Source organism: Glossina fuscipes, unplaced genomic scaffold, assembly GCF_014805625.2.
Source record: "Glossina fuscipes isolate IAEA_lab_2018 unplaced genomic scaffold, Yale_Gfus_2 26, whole genome shotgun sequence".
NCBI lineage: Eukaryota > Metazoa > Arthropoda > Insecta > Diptera > Glossinidae > Glossina > Glossina fuscipes.
In genome coordinates, this window is record NW_023998421.1 from 1,605,527 (window position 1) to 1,626,911 (window position 21,385).

Genomic DNA, 21,385 nt, shown 5'->3' on the forward strand with positions numbered 1-21,385 from the left:
TGAGGCCAAGTATGGCAAACTACGTCTACGCCCTCTAAACTAACCACAGTATCGCACAGTGCCACACTGTTCTTTTGCACAATTATGATTAACTAATTAGTTAAGTGCGTATGCCGCGAACACGCATCAATCTAAATATTCATTCTCGAATGCTTGACGTGTGCGGTGAGTCCCATTAATATTGGGTTTTTTCGCTCGCTTGTTAAACCTAATCTATTGTCTAAACATAAAAATTTATTTTACTATTTTGTACTGTATTAGGGAATGCATATTAAAATATTAACAAAACATTACTTTAGTGGACAAGAAAATTAAAGAACTTCAACAACTCAAAAAACATAGCGTCATTAATCTTTGGCTTTTCTGATATAAGGAAGGATACGAAGAAAAAGACGGCATATTATTAAAAATTGATATTTGGTGTGATATCCTTTCTGTTTAATAAAGTCGTTTAAACGCTTTGACATATAATTGGCATAATTTTTCTTGTGTAGGAAATAGTGATATGACTCCATTCTTTTTCTTATATAACTCATTTCACATGTTTTTGATGAGTTTCATGCCTGGTTATTGCGAGAATGAATGAATGAATCAATGAACGAATGAATTATTGAATGAATGAGTGAATATATGAATAAATGAATAAATCAATGAATGATTAAATGAATGAATAAATCAATGAATGATTAACTGAATGAATGATTGAATGAATGAATTGAATGAATTGAATGAATGAATTGAATGAATGAATTGAATGAATTGAATGAATGAACGCATGATTGATTGGTGCAGTTATATAACATTCATTTGGGCGGGACCATCCAAGCGAGGCTTTTGCTTGAGCTCGTTATGTTGGTAGAATATGAGTGTTTCCAAAATACCAAGTTTATCCCCGTTTTTTTTCAAATTTTTTTGAATGTCCTTACATAACTCTCCTTGTTTAAAATGCCAGCCATAAACACAAATCTTCCGACTCCGTTGGTTCCAATGCATACCCGGACTATAACATGATCATTGCCATGCCGTTGGTACAAGAACGTAATAGGAAGCTAAGACTAGAGCTTTTGATTCATAGATTGGTTTTCTCGACCATCAATCGATATGGCAGACAATAAAATTGCACTCTGGTGTGCAATATATTTAACTACTTATACTTACGCTGGTAGAAGGTTTCGTTAGCATGACCACATAAGTACCAGAAAGCGGGCAAATGCAACGCGTAATATTCTGCCTCAAGTTTTTAGTTATGCATAAATCGCTGCGCCAAGTAGATTCGAAGGTGGCCTCGTAGTCATAGCTACATGAATTCATTTTTGTTTAATAAAGTATTCAAATTCATTTTATAAAGAAAGATATTTTGATAAAATTAATATTATTTTATCAAGTAATGAAACTCACCCGCATACGGCTGTCCAATCACTGTCCTTTAGTGTGCGTTCATGTTGAAATACCAGTTCCACATGACCAGCCTCAGAAGGTAATGGTAAGCGCACATTATCATTGGAGCGGTTAGATTGGAAAAGCCACGTTTGTATGATGCGTGAGGCTAATATATAGTCAGTGAATTTGGTATCACTTTGAATGGAAGAAGAGAGAAGCAATCAACAAAAAAATACCAGTTGTGTGGTTTAAAGTGCAAAGTTTGCCAAGAGCACACACACATATATATATACATGTATATATGTATACATGTATATGTTTTGGGCATAATGTTTTCATTTTTCCCCCGTTTGATGAGATTTCAAAAAAAAAATTATTAAAAGCTAATAAAACACACATGACCAACTTCCCCTTTTCACTGTGAGAGTGTTCACAATGACTTGATGCATGATGTCATTGTTGTTAAATCCACATGCAAAGAAGCATTTATAACCGTAGCCCGTTCAATAAATTCTTTCTTATTGATATATCGGTTGCTTACTCAACTCAACTCAAAAAAAATTGTTAGTTAATAGTTTACAAATTTAAATTTCCGTTACTGCGCTTATAACATATGTCGTTCAATCCCTCTCGAAACTGTCATTTATAAAAGTCCACGACTTTCTTTTTGGTGAACATCTTAACATAAATTCTCCTCGATGTTAGAATAAGAGATTATCTCATAGTGATGGCTATAAATTAAAAATTCCTTTTTAACTTTGTTAATAAAAAAGAAATGCATTTTCGCCCTCTGTTTTGTTTGGCTCTCTGCTCAACAGGTATTTTCATTCTATTGACGCAAACACATCGTCCTCGACAGATTTGACAGTGTCGCTCATCATAAATTGTTCTCCAGTTTCAACATTCTCCTAAGTTTAGAAATACCGTTTGCTGTATTTTCAACCACTAAAAGACGACATCTCGTTGAAGTTTCATTTTAATAGCTTTTCAATTATGTACAATTCACTTCCATTGTTTATTCTCGAAAGGACACAGTTTGACGCATAAGACGCACAGCCAGAATAGCACTTGTTCTGTTTTACACATTACGAAAGGCAAGAAAGTTTATAATATTGTGGACTAAACTTTTAATTTCCTCGCAGAAGCGTTGAAAGTTTCGAATCGCTGTGAGCGTCACCCCAAAGGTAAACGCATAGTGACATATTTATGTTTGACAATGTTTTTGAATGAATGTAAATGCTTTCCAAAAATGTCTGTTAGTGTATTAGATCATATAAAACGTTAAGGTGTAATTTTGCAGCAGGCTCTCACTTGACAAAGACACTCTTTTCGGTGCCCTTTAGGAAGTCTCCGATATATCAGCGGATATTTTGCAGGAAGGAATTATCCAAGATTGTTTAAAAAAAAAAAAAAAAACAAACTTATCGTGTTCTCGTGAGTGGGCTAAAAGCGTAAATTACTATTTAGTATCGATGACGTACTTAGCACATATCTGGAAACAGAAAGTGTGAATAGACCCAGTAAATATCTTCTGCTTAAGTTGGATGGAGTTAAAGGAGGGAATTCCCTATTAAGTTACCCAATAAGATTACTACCACTACAAAACTATGCTAAGCATGTGTGAGAAACTGCAAGAATGGTAGAGTAATTGGTAAGAGATATCTACGAAAATCGGGATTTGATCGAAATATGATATAATAAATGTAATGTTTTTTATTTTGATGGCAACTTTGCGAACTAACATCTTCGACTTTATATGCCCGCAAGTGTTAATATGGATCACATATTGGCCGCGGCCTTTTTCGCTGTTCGCATACCAACCGACACGTAACAATGTATAATGTAAGAGAAGATGAGAAAAGTTTGATGAAGTGCACCGTATTACATGCCCAAAGCAAACGAATATTTAATCTTAAGGGCATCATCTGGTAACACGCTGCCCACTTAGTTTATGGAAAAAAACAGTATATAGATGTAAAATATGTAAGTAATTGCTCACCTTCCTCTTATGTAGTAGGTTTTTGGTAAGAAGTTCTTTAAATTTTTATACGAAATCACTGCAGCAAAAATTGTGTTATTTGTCATGATGTTTGTCAGACGTTTCGACGGACCAATGTCCACATATAACTGGTCTGAATATAAATCGTCCCTGTAAAGAAAATTTTTTTGAAAATTAACTCTTTTCATATATGTTTGTATGTACAGCCAAGGATCAAATTTCTTGAACTTAACGCGAAATTTTTATTTGAAAAATCAAATATATTCAATAATAAGGGAACGCATTTAAAAAATAAATTTAAAATGGTATTTGCAAAATTTACATATTTTTAAATAAACTGACTAAAAAAAAAAGGATAATAAATATTCTTGCGATTGAAAATTTTCCCGTTAAACGACTTGTTTATAGTTTTATTAATTAAAGTTTTCTCAAACTTTCTTTGTTTATGTTATGTTAGAAAGTTGTGAAGAGGAACTTCAAATTCGAAACGAGTTGTTGATAAATTTTCAAATTTTCTGCTCAGTATCGTATTCCATTTATATTTATTTGCATATAGCACTTACTTACCCGTATATGTGTAAATGAAAGGGTAAAGTTTTTACAGATGTCATAAATATGCGCAATGAATTTAAAGGATGCAAGGCTGAGTAGTCTGAATTCATAGTTAAAATGCTATGGTGGGATGAGTCAGGCTGAGATAAGTCAGTTTTCATCCGAGTTTCTGGTTTATTTTCGTTGGCATTTGTTGAGACAATGTGGCTGTTGATGGGAACTTTATCGTGACGGTCAGTGTTGATGCTGCCAGCAATTTCAGTTAAAGATGTTGCATTTGAAACATCGAAGTCACTCGACTGAGCAAATAATGTTGCCATGGACGTTGTTGTTGACAAGTGCAAGGCTGATAACGACGACGACGACGACGACGACGATGATGATGACGAGGATGAAGAAGACAATGGTTGAGTTTGTGTCATAATTCCGCCTAAGGTTGATATAGCCAATTGAGAAGCAGCTATGGTTTCGCGGTTCAGTGCGGCTGATTGTGTTAAAAATTGCAATTTTTTTATTTGCTATAAGAAAATGGAAAAAAATACGAAGAATAGAAAAAACATCGAAGACATGATGATATGATGATATGAGTTCTTTAAAGGGAAGGGAGGGTCATAAAATTTGATAAGATCCGAGTTGTGATTTAATTTCAGCAAAGCATGTGTGTCATAAAATTACTTCAGTACAAATATATATGTAGATAACCTGATGTCATATCCTAAGCATAATTGTTCGCTTGGCAACTGCGAGAAACACTTTGAGAGAAAAGTTTTGAGGAATCTACTTATCTGCAAGCTACGTTACCATTCACAAGATCTTAAAGGATCTCTTCCAGCATATTACTGATGGTAATAAATGTTTCCTAATGTATCGCAATAAATAAAAATTAATATTAAAATTTTCTCTTATTTCAAGCGTGTGTGTGTGTCTATTACTATAAACTTTGAAAATTGCATATAAAATATGGAATACATTTTCAATTTAATACTTCATTCTCCATTTGTCTTCATAAATAACTTTAAGAATACTCTGCATTTCATGGAGAATTAAACACTGAACAAAATGGAATAAAGAACGAAATAAGCTTACAATGGATATGAATATCTTTAGAAACAATAACGTCAACTACCTTACTAATGTTTTCGTAAATTTAAAGCATAAAGGTCTGGGAGGAATACGAATTATTGTAGAGTTAGAACAGTAACGTATTTATGGGTATGAAAATCACGTATCTACATAAGGAGAGGTAATCATTGTCTAAGTAACACATAACAAAAAAAGACAAGAATATCCTACAAAGTCCTTTGATGCTTGGTTTTGTAATTTTTTAAAATTTTTAAGTTTTTGGAGGTAAAGAAAATATGTTTCACCAAAAATAGCCGGCGCAGTACTCTGAATGTAAAGCACTAAGCAAGCACATGAGCAACCTAAAGTTTAAGCATAAAATGACACATACGCCAGTTCTGCTGATAAACAAATATGTATGCAATGGTCCATGTGTGACGTCTGGTCTGTTTAACATGGTATGTGTAACACAGCTTAACCAATCATATTCAAAGGAGCATAACTACTACAATAACAGTAGGCATTACGTAAACCAGGTTGAGGAATTGATGTCTAAGCTCTAGGATTTCTTTCACTGTGAGTAAAACTGGGCGACACGACAGTTTACGCATACGATATAAGAACAAGACGAAATGAATTAATGTTGAAATGTAAATGTTGAGTCTTAAATGTGAGCAGGGAAGACATGAACGCACAATAAGGAAAACAAATTCCGACACTTTTTGTAACTTTTCTCTTTTTCCCGCGACCAGGCACTCAAGTGATGAGGAAAGGAGGGAGTAGTGTTTGTATACGCTCGACCTGAAAGTGAAGATATCTGATATGTTGACAGAAATCGCTGCTGCTCGTAGGTTATGCCAAGGATAGACAGTGCACTTGATGAACGGCAAGTCGTGCTATACATGGGCGTCTCCAGGTTGAGTGAGCGAGAACGTTGAGAAAGCTTGGTAGTCTTGTTGAAGAACTTCATTGGTGGATAAGTCTCCTTTATCTTTATGGAACTTGCGTGAGAACGCTGGGAAAATCTGGTAGTCCTGTTGAAAATAATACGTGTGGACAGATTTCTTTTATCTCTTTAGAATCCTTGCAGTGCATATACCTATAAATGAGCACAGCATAGCTAACATTACGCCGTTGCTCAAGAGCATTGATAATGATTTGCTCACATCTTAGCGCTTGCTGCACACGGTCGAGGGCCTCCACGCAAGAACTAGACGCCAACGCCAGCACATTCGGCTTGGGCAGTAATTTTAGCCGGACGTTGGCGGTGTAAATAGTGTGGACAATGGTTGCAGTGAAGCATTTTTTACATCGTTTTAAAACACCTAAACTCTTGGTGGCATGAAGGATGGCCAATTGACATTGCCACCACGAAAGGAGAAGGTTTGTTCATCACATTTCGTTTGCAGTTTACGTGGATACCTGGATACATGGGTATCTGTGAAGGCCTTATTCCCAGTGCACTATGTGTGTGTAATGGCCGGGCAACCATCATATTCTGCTCAAAGCAGGGTCTCCTGAAAACTTCTGATTATGTTTGCATCAAACAACTGCTTGCACTGCTCACTCGCAATCATCCTTGCGGTTTGAATGCACTGAGTGCATGTCCATGTTTTTAAAGTTAATCTGATTCAATTCGTTAGACTGATTTTTAAATTGATTAATGATTAACATAAGAGCAACTTTAACTATAACGTTCGGATTTATTAAAATTTCTTTTATGCAATTAAGCATTGAAATTGGATATCATTGCTGATTATACTCGACACAAGTTTTGGTCTAACGGCATAGTAAGTTTTTGCAGGTATATACGTTACATGTCTACCCATATACTTTTAACTTCGATCTTTTCAGATAAATGTGTTTTAATGAAATTTTGTACATTAGCACGGTTTGATTCAAAGAACTACTCTAGTGGTATTGGGCCATTTTCGTCACAAGGAAGTGAATTGGTATTTTTAATATTTCTCGACAAAAATTTGGTGAGAAGCGGTAGATTGTAGGTGAACTGACGCTTTTATGAAATCTTCATAAGTCTAAATCTTATTAATTTATGATGAAAATAACGTAATTAGTTGTTTTCGAGAAAGTAGTATTAAAAAGTAGGTCTTGCTCGAAAAGAACATTCTTAGTTGCTTTGACATGAGTTAAGTACTGCAGAACGGATCTATACTCATTTTATCAAAACGTTTGCAACGCTCAGGGGCAAATTTCACAGATCCCATAGAGTATACGTATTCTTGGTTAACATGCGTCTCTGCCCGTCCGCCTTGTCTGGCCGCAAATATGAAGATATTGATTTCATATCAGAAATATTTGATATTTTTGTACACAGGTTGATATTGAAAATGAGACAAACGACACGCCTACAGTTCCACGCAAATTTGAAAATCCTCTGTTTTCAAAAGCAATAAAAAAAAAAAATTGTTTTTTTGCTCATTCCTTATAAACTACAATAGATGAAACAAAAAATATTTGTACATATATTCTGTAGATGATCCTCACTGATGTATCTGTATCTGTACAACAATGGAAATAATTGATCACGTCCACACCATTTCTTAGAATACCTACATTTTTTTTTTTTTTACGTTTTTTAGAGAACAGTGGTTGTTAAATATGATTCGACCACAACCGAATATAATTTTCTCACTAGTTTAATTTAATTCTATTAAGTAAAATCGGATTTAAAAGTATTCAGTTAAAATCATTTTTGTGAATTCTTGTTTTTATAGAATTGAATTAAATCCATTGTAAACCTGGCCAAAACAAAAAACAATAGGATAAATAAAATTTTCCCTTTGTAAATATTATTGCATTTTTTGACATAAAAAGGAGACACGTACGAAAAGAATACATGCTTCATATGGGTGGGTAAACGGATCTTTTTCATCGTTTAATTGATGGAGAGGGGAGACAGGAACATGTTTTTATATTATAGTTTCATTTATATCTTAACAGAAAACTCCATTTTTCTTCGAACAGACCCCCTTTTGTCCCTTTTTGAAGAAATCAACCCAAACCCCCAAGAACAAATATGGAAAATATACAAAGACCATCTGGGGCCGATTTTTAAAAGTCACTGGTACATAACGACTTAATATTTAACATTTTTATATTGTTTAAGGTAAATGTTTCTATAGATTTGCGCGAATGCAATTTTTTGATAGCAGTTCCTTCAAAAAGCTCATATGATGCATATATTCCAAATCAGCAAACATTCATTTTATTATCTGATCATGAATTTGATTGAATACTGAAGTAATCTACAAATTTTCAATTGAACGACATTTAAGCAGAATATGGATGGAAGACTGCTAACAGTCAAAAATCTGACGTAAATGAAAAACGAATATAGTGAAAATGGATGTGGTAAGTCCTTCGATGCATGCAAAATGAATGAAGGCTGTTATTACGTCTTAAGAGATTAGCAAGAAACGACGTAGCATTTTGACTAGCACTGCAGCCTGCCCATGTCAAAGGGTAGTGCTTAATGCCTGTAAATTGCATAGATTTTGAAGCATGAGCTCATGCGTTATGCGTTACCTCTCGTGTTTGGTTCGAATGAAAGAGCCGCTGAAAGTCTTTGGTTTTTGTCGGTGATAAGAAATAGTTTCTATTTCTAAGCTATAAGGCAAACCGTAAAAGATCGTACTTCAAATTGCATCGACTCTCAATATTGATTTTGCAGCTGAATGTTCGTGACTTCAATCTCACTACTGAGAAAGAGCAACGACATTAGCCGCTGTACTTGAGCTATGCATTATGGAAAAAGAAGTCGTAATAAGCTGGTCTGCAAACAACACTCGCTTACATATGTTGCTATGCTGTGCAGACCGCGTTATTCACTGAACGTTGTGCCTTTGATAGCTATTTGTTTCAATTTTTCAATGTTTTAAACCTTAATTATTTTTCGCATTTTTATTCATTTTATTGAAAATGTGCCGCCAGATTCAACTATGTATCCATTAGACAAAATAAGGCTGCAGTAAAGTACCAGTTAAGCCTTTTAAGATATATGTCACAATTTAAAGTGAATGGTTAACTAGTACAATAAACAATAATGTCCCATTTTTTTTTTTCTTTTTATATAAATGTTCAATTTTATAAAAAAGTTTTTCAAAACGTAAGTGCAGGTCTAAAAAGTGAGCGATAGCAAAACGAGTGTGAGAAGTGAAGAACTTTGTGGACGTTAACGAAAGTTTAATTTCACATAGGCATTTACATAAAACGGAAAAGATATCTGTTTGGCTGTGCAACTAAAGTGTAGCTTTGCTCGGAGTTCAGTGACTTTGTTTAAATGTTTATTTGGTTCACTGCTTTAATGTAGGTTATGTTAAATGATGATTGTGCTGAAGCTAAACAATGAATAGGAAACATGGAAAAGTATGGAAACTCCGAGGAGCGATGATGAAGCTCAATTTAAGTTGAAAACAAAGTAAATTAACCCTTTGCATGCCTACGTTGAGTATTTTTGCTGTTATTGTATTTCTTACACCTATTCTTATGACCACATATACTCGACATTATGTTATTTAAAATCATTAATTAAAGACGTTAGTGGCAGAAGTTATTTACTCCACAATACTTTTCTAGGGTGGAAAATGATCGATTCAAAGCGAAAAAAAGTCCGATCTGTAGCTTAGATAAAATGCATGAACAAATATCCTATTGATGGTTAGTGAAATGTGTCAATTGATTCAGAAAACAGTCTCGCATCGACTTATGATAACACGCAGAGGATAGATGCAGGATATAATGCAAGTCAACGAGTGATTTGGAACTTTTGTCGTATTTTATTATTATTGTAAGTCGGCATAAGAGCATACTTTCGATTCGGTTTTTTTCACAAATTTAAGTATCGTAAGCGTTATAGATAGATTTGAGAAGATTACGTGGAACCAATTTCATATGTACAGACACTGAGGTGATCAAAATAGACACATTTGCAAGTAAATGTATTCGACTGAGCAGTTCATGTATACACAGACATGTGTATCATGCTTCACAACAAGGACACCTGGCGTTCATTTGTTGTGACTACGTTTTTTCCGCCTCATGATGAATACAACTTTTTCATATAGAATTTTGATTATGAATTTACCTGTTGATTGTTCAATGATTTTGTGTTTTGCAAAACTTTGTCTAGAATGTGCAAAACAATTTCTGCTGCCATTTCACGTTCCAGTTGAGTGCCTTTCAATTGTAAATAATTGTTAAGCTATTGTTGGTCAGAGAGATGCGAATAGAAGAGAAGAATTCATAATTAATGAAATCGAGGTAAACTAAAAATATGAAGTAATTATGTTCTCGTCAATAAAGCTTGTAACAGTATAACAGAGGTGTTCTGTAGATGGAGTTATTCTTCTCATATTTCTTCACTTACCTCATGTAGCATATCGATTAGAAATCCCCCTTCGCCGGGCAAAAAAAGTTTATAACGATTTGTCGTGTAATGTAGGCAAGATTTTAGTAGTTGTGATGTGTTTGTATGTTGAAAGCCCAAAGTTAACGATTTAAATTTAGTGTATATACTTAGCAGTTGGTCATGCACGCAGTTGGTAAAGTCTGGCATTAACCAGGAAAAATTACCAGCATCACGTTTCTCGCAGATGCGTTTGGAAAACCCCTCAAATCCCTGAGGACAATTTGAAATGACTGGTGCGCCGCTTGGAGCGCTAGTAGGCCAGTGAACCCCGTATTTCGAGGTAGCTTGACACACGTGCGCAGCATTACGATCAATAACGGTTATATAAACGCTTTTGGTAACCGGTTTAACACTATTTGAGACGCTGCATGAATATTCGCCGGATTTCTGGATATTATTAATTTTTAAAATACTCCCATCCGGATAGAGGTCTTCCCACATGACAGTTTTCGGGTCCGATTGAAATAACAGAGCATTACGCGTCCAACTGTATCCCAGTTGAGCATAACGTTTTAAGTCGTCGTTGCCGGGTGATAGACAACGTACGCGCAGTGAATCGCCCTTGTGAAGCGTAACGCTAACCGGATCTACACGTAATCGGGGAGGAGATTTAATGTGTACATGTAGCGATCGACATTGTTCACCACCCCAATCGGTCACCTGTCAAATAAACAAGACAAAAAGTTATGTCCTTAACAGCAATTTCTTACTTCCAGCGGAGAGTGTGCTTTTGTTAACAAGTGCTTGCTTTCATTGGTTTTCTTTAATAAGAAAAAAAAAAAAAATGTTCTTTAATGCGTCCCGCAACAAGCGACCACGCGTTGTCATATTCCAAAAAATTGTTTCTCTTGGCATAGTGCGATTATTTTTTCTTTAAGGTTTGTAGCAAAAAGTAGGCGGACAGGGACATACGATAATCGACGTACATCGGGGAAGTGGGCTTCTTCGTGATATCTCTCTGCCAGCAAATATCGTATATAAATTGGTGGGTGAAAAAAAAAAAAAAAATTCTACGCAAGTCCCTTATAAAATCTCTCTTATCGCGTTTTCACCGCTTACTCTTCCCCAGTCAGCGTTTATTGCTTAAGTTATATGCTCCCTCACTTTAAAAGAACTGCAACGTAAACGAGGCAGCACGAAATGCTTGCCATTTAGTTTTGCTACATTCTCTGATTTTTGTTTTTAAATTTTGTCCCAGTAAGATGAATCGAACTACATTGAGGTCATTTGAAGAAAAAAACATACGTGCACTTGCATGCGTGTGCAACAGAAGGAGGGAAGTTAGGCAAAGTATTTGCAGACTATGAGCTTTAAAAACCCAAAACTAAATTCTCATTGATTATGTTTTGTTCGCAATGTGGGCTATGGTCGAAGAGGAAATCGAAAGTACTCGATTTCAATGAAGCAAATGTTGATCTGGAAAAATATTTTTCTATTTCTCTATGCTTTTAATAATTTTTTATATGCAGCTAATTTACTCTCTAGTATCACACAATATTATCTTTTGTTAGTTAGTTACCTTGCAAGTGTAGATACCCTTATCCAAAGCGTTTGCTTTTGTTACGCCTAAAATGGCTGTGAATACGTCTTTCGTTTCTGGTGGTAAAACTGTAGACCATATTTCTCTGAAAAACAGATGTTTATTTTTATGGCGTTTTTCATTAAAAATTCTTTTCTATAAAAAATTTTCTATCTTGATTAAAAAATATTTATATTAAAATTTAAAAAATGTTTCCATTGTTTTGTTGTTGTTTCTCTTTTCTTCTTTTTTTTTTAATTCTAAATAATACGTTGTTTGCCACCTGGGTGTTAACCTTGTGTATATTATCTTTAGAAACACACATTTATACGCTTCCTATAATTATTATAATTTAGCTAAATGTAGCACATAGATGACTACACACGATACACATACATACTATTATCTAATTTCACCCTGTTGCACTGAGAACTGATTTACAAAGCGACTTAACTGTTCGCTATACTAGGCTTGGGAAGAGCGCTACGATATTTATACCGAATTTCTTTACATATCTAGTAGAAATTTTTCCAAAAATGGAAAATGCTATCAAAGTATTGGTAAATATTAATGCATCTCGTCTATGTGATGCTTATCTCATTTGCTCTATTTTTGATTTTTCGTTATTTTCTTTAGATCGTTACTTCTTTCTGTAGAGTTTATATGCTTCGTTTTGTTTATTTCTCATTTACGCGGAAGACGTATCTGACTTGAAAGCGATGGAAAGGAAGCATTTATTATATGAGTTATCTAAATTTCACATTTTTCATTAGAAAGTTTGAAAATATAACTTTAAAGAAATCGAAAAGTTTTTTCATAAAATATCTTTGAAAATTTTTGTCGTTTATTTTTATAACTAATTTTTCTTCTTTTCGATAACGAAAGTTAAGCTCAGAGTTATCCAAATATCGTAAACTTATTTAATGCATTGAAAAAGAACGACTTTCACGAAATGAAAAACAATTAAAAGAAAATGTTGCATAGCAAGCGAATCATTGACAAACAAAATTCATTCCTCTTAAACTTGTTCAATATGTCCTACATTACAACACACATTTTTGGGGATATAGGGCACGTTCGCAATGCTTGATGAGATAGCTACGTAGTATTATTTCGATAGATTAAGAATAATTTTTTTTTTTTGAATTGACTTAAGCATCGTCGCCTGTCTAAGGATAGAGAAATTCAATATGGGATTTGGAATGAACGAATGACCGCTCGCTTTGAAAAGATCCTTATATGAAAAAAATTGTCCACTTTTTGAAGGTTTGATGAGACCATTTTCTGCACACCCTCCCTCATGAACGGTTTCTGCAAACGCAAGCCGTTATATAGCATTAAGTTGTAATTTTTACTACTTTATCGCGAAAACGGGCAAAAAATGCATTAGTACTGACCGCCTATATCGAACGAAGGAGGAAAACGTTTGCAACGCTTCGAAGGGTGCGTGAGAGGCCCCACAAAGTATATATATTCTTGATCAGTATTAAACGATAAATCGATTTCAACATGTCCGTCTGACCGTCTATCCATGTTTTTAATGTCTATTGTAAACATTGTTCCGGCCACAAAAATGAAGCTATCGACTTCAAATTTGGCAGATACATTGGAATCTCTTGCGTGCAAATTAGTACTGAAAATGGGCCACATCGATCGAAGGATACGCTCACAGCGCAACGTACACTGAGATCACCTCTTACTTACGACACCAAATAAATAAACAAAAATTTGAAAGCATATTCTATAGGCGATGCTGTAGCATTTATGTACTAAAATGGGAAAAATTGTCGATGCCTATCCAATATTATAGTGTATCAAAATTTAATTGTTTCCTCAACACATTTATGAGGCGCAGAAACAAGCTGCAAAAACCTTATAAAGTATACAAGTTCTTTGTCAGCTTCAAATTTGCAATGCATCTGAACCTGTCCGCCTGTTCGTCTGTCCATCTGTCTATTTGCGCAACTTTGTTGTATTTGCCGCAAACATTGCTTCGTTGGCGAAAATAAAGATATCGTCTAAAAGTTTGCAAAAGCGTTTTGAATTGATCTAAATTACCTATCCTTGCCTGCTTGCAGCGCCCACATGCCTAAATGATAAGAACTTTTATTTTCAAAATAGAAAAAATCAGCTGCCCCCGATCCATATTATGGAGCATGAAAATTTTGTTCTTTTATTTCTTTCGTCTTTTTTTACGATAAGGTTGATGGGTATCAAAGATTCGGTCCCGATCGAATTTAATTTTCATACAAATTTAAATTATAATTTCATTTATTTGGAATGTCCACGCAGAAGGAGGAACAATAGAAGGGAAAGTTAAGTGCCTGCAATCGATTTCAATTCGAGAGTACATGAGTAAACTAGTGCACCTGTATAAAATATTCCTTCATCCACCAAGCTCTAGAGATTGATATGAAAATCATAGTGCATTAGAGGCCTTTAACATGAATGTGTTAAATATTGGGGGAATTAGAGCAGAATGCTTTGTTTGAAAATGCTTTGTTACGCTTTCAACTAAGCGTGTACATTAATAAAAAAATGTTTTAAATAAATAACAAGTATGTTCAGGTTTCGCTACAATAAGACAAAAAATAAACTATAAAAATTCTTAACAGGAAAGCCAACTATCACTTCGAGTACGCTGCTTTTTTTTTCAAAACAAATGAGTACAATGTGCATAACTAGCTAATTAAGCATCTATGTCTCACAGTCGAAAAAGAGACCCAGTTAGGAGCCTTTAGACTTAAAGACAATTTCTACTTTTATACTTTTAAAAACAATTTTTAAGTTTAAAAACATGAATTAAATTTACATGTATTACATATATATGTACGTAAGTGTTATAAGCTTTCGATATATTATCCCTTTCTTCCAATACATATCCGCAGACATCTGATACATGTTCAATTAGCGGAAGATTCTGCGCAATTTAATCATGCCTCTCTGTACGTTCATTCTGGGATCAGAGAGGATCCTATTGGGATGCATACCTTTAACGAATGATCGGAAGTTAGATTCACGTGCAAGATTTTGTCTACATAATATTAATGGAAATATTTTCAATTTTTTTTTTCAACCAAGTCGCAAACAAAGTTCAAATACATTTTCAAAGCAAAATATCTCAAAATAGTTAGAAGCTTGATCCCAATGGAAAGAATGTATACTTTTTAAAATACGGTTTTAGATCCAATGTTTGTTGCAACACTTGACGTGAATGTGGCAGTCGATTCCATCAAGCCAAATGCTCTTGGATACGACATTATTAGTATAACGTGTTAAAAATTATCACTGCATAATGTACTTCTATTTATCACGGATGTAACATATTTGCTTCCCACATTTATCCTGATAGCTGCAAAAAAAAGATATTCGACTTATAAGCACTTTGCCAGCCTTGTCCAGATAGTGCAGACGGGGCTGCATTTACAAATGAAATAAAAACCTTGTAATGGACCACCGCCCACCGTTAAATATCCTACTGCACTTCGCTTCATAACTGTGCATACAGATAACGATATTTCAAAACGAGGCGTTTCTGCCGGCAGTGGTCCGATCCAATCCATTTTTAATAGGATTCATCCTGGCGGCAAAACAAGTCTGTGTAACCATAGATTGAATCCATGTATATAAGACGGACAAATAGGCAGACAAGCTTAGATCGATTAAAAAAGTGATTCTGAATCGGAATAAGTAAAGGTCTCTAGCAAGTCTTTCTAAGTATTGTATATAACCGCAAAAATTTAATATGTCCTTGCAGCATAAGGAGCGTAGGTTATAATGAAAATCTGTTTTTGCAAATTTAAAAAAATCAAAGGGTTATTTAATTATAAGTTTACGGAAATCGTATCTGAAGCAAAGTTATTGGTCTGTTGCAAGATGCACGGTGCACTTGACTTTACTTCCCTGCATAAAGCAGTAATGGCAAATACTGTAGTTGTCCTTATTTGAACAAAAATTCCAAATTAAATACCTGTGACCACATCGACTGTACAACTGGGAGGATATATAACATTTGAAGAAAAAATTTGCTGTCGTTTTTCTATATATCTAGGAAAAGTACATTGAAACTAATTCAATGCCTTGTTGTCCCTTTCATAACTTAAAGCGTTAATTAAAGTTACGCCTCGGCTTAAGTAAGGAGACAAGGTATGCTTTTATCAGAAGGAAATATGATACCTATCTCAATTATCGCTGAGATCTCGACTAGCTTGAGATTCATACCAAAATATGCGGGTGAGTTACGTCCACCATTGCCAGCGTTTGTCGTTTTAAAGGGGAAATAATTACTCGTTGTTGTTATTTGTTTACCATAGTCATATTTTAAGTTGCATTCTTATGATATGCTCGGGTATTCGTAATCAGTAGGATGGTTAAAATCCTTTTGAAGTCTTGTATACTTTATATCATACGTAATGATTTTAATTAACTAAATTGTAGGGGCCTTAAAGTTTTATATCTATATCTTATCAAAATCACAAAATAGTCGATTGGATCAATAACGAGGAAACGTCTCGATCTTATATATATAGTCATCAAATATCGGTCTTATTCGATAAATATTAGTAACTACCAAGCGGCGGCAAACGTCAAAATCTGAGAACATTCTTTTATAATGTTCTCTTTAGCGAGAGTGAATGTTTTTCTGTGTATTTTCGACATTTTCTTTTTTGCGTTGTCGTTGAAATAAGAAAAAAAATATGTGGAAACTGCACGTTTTTTTCTTCCGTTTCTCATCTAACTTAAAATGTAATTATCGCATACGCAGCAAAAGAACATTAAATATTGAATGAACCTTTTATGCTGTCTGCAGTCAACTGCATGTTATGGTAAATATTTTTCTGAAATGCAACATGAATAATTAAACGGATTACATAAAAAAGGGAATCGGATAGCGAACTGTTTTTGGACAAAAAATACTCTCTGTCCCAGAAATATTTTCGAGAACTGAAGGCTGCAAGCTTTACTAACATAACAGACGCGTTAATTTTTTTAATTAATTATGGGTACGGCATAGGCGAATCGGTATCGCTGCCTATGTGCATACGCCTATATGTTGTCTAGGTTTGGTTTTTATATATGGAACGAAAGCTTACTTGCGTGTCTGCAGGTTGTTCGAGAATAAATGTATATTTTATAAAATATTGCATTATATTGACACATTGCTACGATTATAATCGCTACCAGGAACAGCAACATCACGGAAAGTAGATCAATGGCAAAAAGTCTCGCATTCCTTACCTTAGTTCATTTTAACGGTATCAGGTTGCACATCATTATAATAAATATGTATAAAATAAATTTAAACCACCTGGAACGTTACTATCGGTCGAGACCAACCACTGAATGCTCTACAACAATTCAATTCATATTTGCGTGAGGTCCGAGAAAAGATACACTTTTGTAACCCATACCTAGCACGGAAAAATTGTTTATTGCTTCGTTTCACCGATGCTTGTCATAGAAGATTTCTACATTATTTCCATATAAAGACTTCGTATGGGAGAAGGTACACAAATTTTGGTTTTCCCGAAATAATTTTTTTCTTTCATTTCTGCTAAGGATTGTTAAAAGAGAAATGGGCTCGTACATGAAGAATGGTCGTAAAAAAATTATATATATATATATATATGTATGTATATTCAAAAATTGCGACGTCTGGACTGAACATGGACGCATAGACACACATGAAAAAACATGTTTCAATTGCCTTAGAAACGATTCTGAGTGAATTGCTTTAATAAAAAATCGGTCCATTTCAAGACTTTCTGAATGTATCGTACATAAGCACAAACTGTATTGGGTACCACAATTGGTATAGGGTATAAAAAATTTTTTCAATTTTAACAAATTCTACTCTATTAGAATATCGCGACACATCGCGTTAACTTTATAGTTCGTAGTAACCAAGAAGGTTTTATGTCGCATCTTCGATACCCTACACTTCAAACCAATGGATGTACGAAATGTTTCTCGGTTGTGTCTCGTTTGGTCAACGAGGATCATTTTCGGATAGAACTTTCAGATATCCGCATAAAGTGTACAAAGTTTTGGCTCAACATCTGCTATAGGTTGGCGGTAGTCTTCCTTTCCTGAAGAGGTTACGCTCATTAAGATCACATTTCAATTTTGGCAACAACAGATAGCAAATATTCAAAATGGTGAACTTGGTCAAGCATTTACTTATTTCATGTTATTTCCGACGCGTTTTGATTGTTATTACAAACAGAAAGACAAACCTATATATGCCAGAGTGTAGTGACGATTATGAAAACGTAGCGAAAAACTGTCGACAAAGAAAACGATGACTGTTCCGTTTCTCACCCCGTGCAAAGTTGAGAAAACTATGTGGTGTCAAAATAAATTTAAGTATTGATCAAACAAATCGTAGAATTCGTGCATACATATGAAACGAAAACGTATAATAGAAGGACTTGAAATAAAGTAATTCATAAAAGTTGCCGCTACTCCATATTGGCCGGCATGTAATGAAAACAAGTGAAGTGTAAATAGAGAAACGGACGTAACTCTTCACTGACCGTAATAGGATATTTACTCGTAATATACAGTCATGTAGATACACCTTATGTATATGCACAACTGCTCAACTGGTTGCAACACTACTTATACGTGAAAATCATGTTGAAAAAAAAACAAGCTTCATTCAAAATTTCTCGTTATTATTTTCATAGGATGAAGTTCAGAGATTAACCAAATGAGACCTAAAGTTGTTTCCTGAACAAAATATTCTTTGCAAGTTCGTTGCTTTGCTATCAAATGATTTACCCTAAGCTAGGTAACATTGAAATATTCGGCTCAAGCCTATTCTCTATTTATACCGTACATCGCATGTGGCACAAGGTATATTAATTTAGTGCGGTCGTATGTAACACGCAGAACGGCTTAAGATGGACGCACTTTTTATTATACCGATCGATCCGGAATCATAATCTGAATTGATGTAAGCCTGTCTGTCCGTCTGTCCGTCCGTCTGTCCGTCTGTCCATCTTTCCCTCTGATGTCTGTCCATGTAAATATGTGCAGTAGCGTGTTTTGGACCCAAACACGAACGCCATTGAAAATGGTTCGGATAGGTCCAGTTTTTCGACCACGCCCCATATAAGGTCCTATTCTTAAAGGTCGTGATATGGAAAAATATTGTAATTTTCAAAATTTCTCGGCAAAACTGGCTAAATAGTAGTATTTCAATTTGGTTTGAAAACTTTGAACGGGCAGGAGCAATTTTTTAACATCCTCTCATATAAAGAAAACTGAAGTTCATACGACAAAAAGGTATAATTTTCAATGCTTCACGATGAAAACGATATCATTATAGTTAGTTAACATAAAAAAATTAACTGTGCCAAATTTGGACCATCTCGTCCTATTTTTTGGATTCTACCCTAATAACGATTTTCACGCAAATTGAAACTTTGTAGAGCAGAAAAGTCAGAAAAGCTTTAATATTTGGTGATGAAAATTGACCCCATAATAGTAATTTCATACAAAAATGAACTCTACAAAGTTTAGACTATAAACCCTATGTGAGGATTAAACTTGTATTACATTGGGTTGTCTTGTGGGCTCGCTTCCCCATAAGTACGCACTTGAAAAATATGCCTTTATATAGAAACGAGATATAATTTTTGTGTTCTATAGTAAAAGTAAGAATTGTGTTAAATAATGTGGTGAAGGGTATTTAAAGGTCGGCCTTGCTCGACCATAATGTTCTTACTTGTTGTCTTTCCAATTCGGCAAATTTTTTACTTCAAATAAAATCCAAAAAAAAAAAACAATTTTTTTTAGCTAAGAAAAATATTAATTTAATTTGTTTGTTTATCTGTTACTTCGCCTGAATTTTAACAAAGCTATGCATGAAACCCGATAGAAAAACGAAGCAAATATAAAAAATTCAGTGGTAACGTTCGTTGCTAGGTTTGAGTTGCCAAGGCTAACAAGAATCTATTGAAGTGTCTTGTAGGCTTTGCTGACAATGGCAGTACGATTTTAGCTAGAATCGCGTAAAGTGACAACAGTTTTTTTTGGCTTCTGGAACAAAAAAAATTTCGTTTGTCAATAGCTCACGAATTGGACCAAAAAAAAGTTACAATTTTTTGTTTTTATTTTTTTAACTGAGTTGAATCATATCAAAATGCACTGGGATAGGGATTGGCGGATTAATCGTCATTTTTGTGTTTCGGATCCATTCTGTCACTACAAATATCCACGACGAATATATGAGCATTTTCATCCTTTCATTGATTTCGATTGGGATTTTTCATCGTCATGCTATGTGGAATGCCATCGTTGCGACTATGAATCTATTTGGTGTCATCGTTCCTGTCTTACGGGGACAATTTATATAGAGACCGGAGATGAAAAGGATTCATGCGGCAAGGGTACATACAAAATCGTTTTCGATGCTCATCATTTTCGTGGCAATGAATTGCAACTAAAAGCGAAAAATAATGATTTCCTTATTCTTGAGGGTCAGCAGAAAGATGATAGAGTCAATAAAATTCCAAATGCTTGCATAACCAGATCATTTGCTCGTAAATTTAAACTTCCACGAAATTACGATGCGGCCCTGGCAAGAGCCACCTTTTCCAAAGATGGCATATTAACAATAATAGTGCCAGCACCGCCGCCCCTAGACGATGTTGAACGTGAGATCGAAATAATGGAAACCGACAGGTATTATGGAGCTACGGGCAATGTAGACAACGACATTGCCGAGATGAAGGCAATTGAAAATGAGAAAGAACAAGACAAGCAAGATGAGCAAGAAGAGCAAGATGATAAGTGAAATTAATTGAAGCGAATAGATGAACATGAATATGTCTGCCACCAATACCGCGTAAATTAACATTTTTCCTCCTCATTAAAATTGTTATAATTGAAGAGTTATGAAGAAAAGGAACAAAGCTGCTTTTGTATATTTCCTCACAACTCCGCACGGCTAGTTATAAGTACAAGTTGTTATTTTAGTTCGTTTTAAGGAAAAGCAAGTAAGTCTTCATTAGTGACGACTTTTTAAAACATTTAAATTATTTAAAAATGAAAAAGTAAAGAACGTATATTAATGTAATAAAGACGAACGTTAAAATGAAAAATATTTTAAAGATGTTTAACATGTTTGTTTTCTAAGAGTTGAAAGTCATATCATAACTTGCTACAGCAAGAAAAGGACACAGATAAATAATTGTATAAATAAGTTTTTGCTGGTTTTTCTAACGGATGGGATTTCCTTTTGCTCTGCTCTCTGGATGCTATTCATGCTTGTAATTATATCTAAACAATTAGGATTAACTCGAAGCACCGGATGTCTCTTCGGCACAGAATTTTATGCGAAATAATCGCTTGTGTTCATTAACAAAAACCGGTAGGTAAGAACATGTCTATATACTTATTTAACGTTGGCACGGGTTCATTGGCTTGAAAGAAACTC

General features: G+C 34.5%; 3 protein-coding genes across 3 annotated transcripts in view; 2 read left to right on the forward strand and 1 right to left on the reverse strand.

The window, feature by feature from the left end:
- LOC119635306 overlaps positions 1 to 21,385 on the forward strand; it is a 63,108-nt gene that overhangs the window by 12,084 nt on the left and 29,639 nt on the right. The gene's annotated exons all lie outside the window — the stretch shown is intronic.
- The window catches only part of LOC119635304, an 84,323-nt gene that overhangs the window by 12,043 nt on the left and 50,895 nt on the right, over positions 1 to 21,385 (reverse strand). The window contains exons 8-14 of the mRNA XM_038030064.1: positions 11,941 to 12,046; positions 10,380 to 11,081; positions 10,098 to 10,214; positions 3,947 to 4,449; positions 3,380 to 3,529; positions 1,399 to 1,575; positions 1,159 to 1,297 (exon numbers count right to left, since the gene is read on the reverse strand). Of these exons, the coding sequence (XP_037885992.1) occupies positions 1,159 to 1,297; positions 1,399 to 1,575; positions 3,380 to 3,529; positions 3,947 to 4,449; positions 10,098 to 10,214; positions 10,380 to 11,081; positions 11,941 to 12,046 (1,894 nt within the window). The remainder of the gene's footprint in view (positions 1 to 1,158; positions 1,298 to 1,398; positions 1,576 to 3,379; positions 3,530 to 3,946; positions 4,450 to 10,097; positions 10,215 to 10,379; positions 11,082 to 11,940; positions 12,047 to 21,385) is intronic.
- On the forward strand, positions 19,980 to 20,959 carry LOC119635308 (heat shock protein 23). Its single transcript, XM_038030069.1, has one exon. The coding sequence runs from the start codon at positions 20,090 to 20,092 to the stop codon at positions 20,741 to 20,743; it is 654 nt and encodes a 217-aa protein (XP_037885997.1). The 5' UTR covers positions 19,980 to 20,089; the 3' UTR covers positions 20,744 to 20,959.

What these genes read in the sequence shown, in the direction of transcription:
- LOC119635308 (XM_038030069.1), top strand. Translation starts at nt 20,090, where the DNA reads ATGCACTGGGATAGGGATTGGCGGATTAATCGTCATTTTTGTGTTTCG.